The following is a 2,500-nucleotide window of genomic DNA, read 5'->3' on the forward strand; positions in this document are numbered from 1 at the left end:
GTCAAAACAGCAACAGTGACCACAGCACCGGTCACCACAGCAACAGTCAAAACAGCAACAGTGACCACAGCTCCGGTCACCACAGCACCAGTCACCACAGCACCAGTCAAAACAGCAACAGTGACCACAGCACCGGTCACCACAGCACCAGTCAAAACAGCCACAGTGACCACAGCACCGGTCACCACAGCGCCAGTCAAAACAGCAACAGTGACCACAGCACCGGTCACCACAGCACCAGTCACCACAGCGCCAGTCAAAACAGCAACAGTGACCACAGCACCGGTCACCACAGCACCAGTCACCACAGCGCCAGTCAAAACAGCAACAGTGACCACAGCACCGGTCACCACAGCACCAGTCAAAACAGCAACAGTGACCACAGCGCCGGTCACCACAGCGCCAGTCAAAACAGCAACAGTGACCACAGCGCCGGTCACCACAGCACCAGTCAAAACAGCAACAGTGACCACAGCACCGGTCACCACAGCACCAGTCAAAACAGCAACAGTGACCACAGCACCAGTCACCACAGCGCCAGTCAAAACAGCAACAGTGACCACAGCACCGGTCACCACAGCACCAGTCAAAACAGCATCAGTGACCACAGCACCAGTGACTACTGCACCTTCAACAGCTGAACCAACGGCCGAAGAACCAACGGCTGAAAAACCAACGGACAAAGAACTAATGGAGAAAAACCCGATAGAAAGAGAACCAGCGACCGAAGAACCAACGTCCCCTGCCTCTGAGAAGGTTAAGCAAGTCCGATATCTCATGCTGCCTGTGGTGGTGGTGGTGGTGGTGATGGTGGTGGCCGGGATACTACTGTTGCAGGCGCGCAGGAATGCAGTAAGGATGATGAGGCAACAAGTGCAGCAGAGAGGTCAGTTTGTGTTTGTGTGTGTGTGTGTGTGTGTGTGTGTGTGTGTGTGTGTGTGTGTGTGTGTGTGTGTGTGTGTGTGTGTGTGTGTGTGTGTGTGTGTGTGTGTGTGTGTGTGTGTGTGTGTGTGTGTGGGGGGGGGGGAGTAAATTGACATTATTTTTATTACAACAACAACAACTACTACTACTACTACTACTACTACTACTACTACTACTAATGCTACTACTACTACTACTACTACTACTACTACTACTACTACTACTACTGCTACTGCTACTACTACTATTACTACTCTTAAAAATAATAATAATAATAATAATAATAATAATGATAATAATAATAATAATGATAATAATAATAATAATAATAATAATAATAATAATAATAATAATAATAATAATAATAATGAAATATTCATAATGCAATTAACACTACTTCTACTGTCCTCCTCCTCCTCCTCCTCCTCCTCCTCCTCCTCCTCCTCCTCCTACTACTACTACTACACCACGACCACCACCACCACCATCCACAGCAACACTACAACCTAACAACACTAGGTGACGAAAATAACCACATTAATACGTTGTCACAGTAACAGTATTATCCTTCACTCATCCTCTCCCCCGCCTATCTCTCTTGACAGCGGTGAGACCTGAGGAAGAGGTGTCGCTGACGGCCTTTGAGAAGCGAGCGAGCAACACCACACTTTGCCTCCAGCTGAGTGCCTCGCCTCGAAATCAATATAAAAAGCACCACCAGCACGATGCATTATTGCCTTAGTTGTTATTATAAGTTACTTAAGCCCGTATTCTGAAACGATTTGTTTAACTAATTTTACAGGCTATAGAGATGACCAGCCTAGTTCTCAGGGGTGTTTCTCTTGCTAATGTTGAAAAATTCTTGTTAACCTGTCACTTCAGCCATCTAGGTAGGGTCTTCTGAATGTAGTGGTGTGACGCAGGAGTGTTTCGGAATATGGCTCTTATATAAAGACTGGCTGACTTGGTTTTCTTAATTGTCTCGCTGCTGCTGCTGCTGCTGCTGCTATCACTACTACTACTACTACTACTACTACTACTACTACTACTACTACTATTATTACTACAACTACTATTACTGCTACTACTACTACTACGACGACGACTGTAGCTGCGACTACTACAGTAGCTCATGCAATTTACTTACTGTAGTAGTAGTAGTAGTAGAAGTAGATGTAGTAGTAGTAGTAGTAGTAGTAGTAGTAGTAGTAGTAGTAGTAGTAGTAGTAGTAGTAGTAGTAGTAGTAGTTGTTGTTATTGTTGTTGTAGTAGTAGTATTAGAGGGAACACATGTTTTCTTTATATATACTACTACTACTACTCCTATTACTACTACTAGTACTACTACTACTACTAAAGTAACTAACACAACGTACTGTGTGCATTAGGCAATACGTTTTCTTGTTTTCTTCACTTTCATGGTTACATTTTTATCTATTATTTTTCAGTTTGTATCTTTCGTATTTGTAAGGATGTAGTTTTAGTGGAAAACAACATATAAAAATATAAAATAATGAAAATCAAACAAAATTAAAATACTTGGTTATTAATATGATTATAAAGATTTTTTTTTTTA

General features: G+C 43.0%; 1 protein-coding gene across 1 annotated transcript in view; it reads left to right on the plus strand.

The window, feature by feature from the left end:
* The window catches only part of LOC135116534 (mucin-2-like), a 3,663-nt gene that overhangs the window by 1,023 nt on the left and 140 nt on the right, over positions 1-2,500 (plus strand). The window contains exons 1-2 of the mRNA XM_063983604.1: positions 1-886; positions 1,530-2,500. The exon at positions 1-886 is cut by the window's left edge and continues 1,023 nt beyond it; the exon at positions 1,530-2,500 is cut by the window's right edge and continues 140 nt beyond it. Of these exons, the coding sequence (XP_063839674.1) occupies positions 1-886; positions 1,530-1,666 (1,023 nt within the window). The 3' untranslated portion in view covers positions 1,667-2,500. The remainder of the gene's footprint in view (positions 887-1,529) is intronic.

Source organism: Scylla paramamosain, chromosome 31, assembly GCF_035594125.1.
Source record: "Scylla paramamosain isolate STU-SP2022 chromosome 31, ASM3559412v1, whole genome shotgun sequence".
NCBI classification, from domain to species: domain Eukaryota; kingdom Metazoa; phylum Arthropoda; class Malacostraca; order Decapoda; family Portunidae; genus Scylla; species Scylla paramamosain.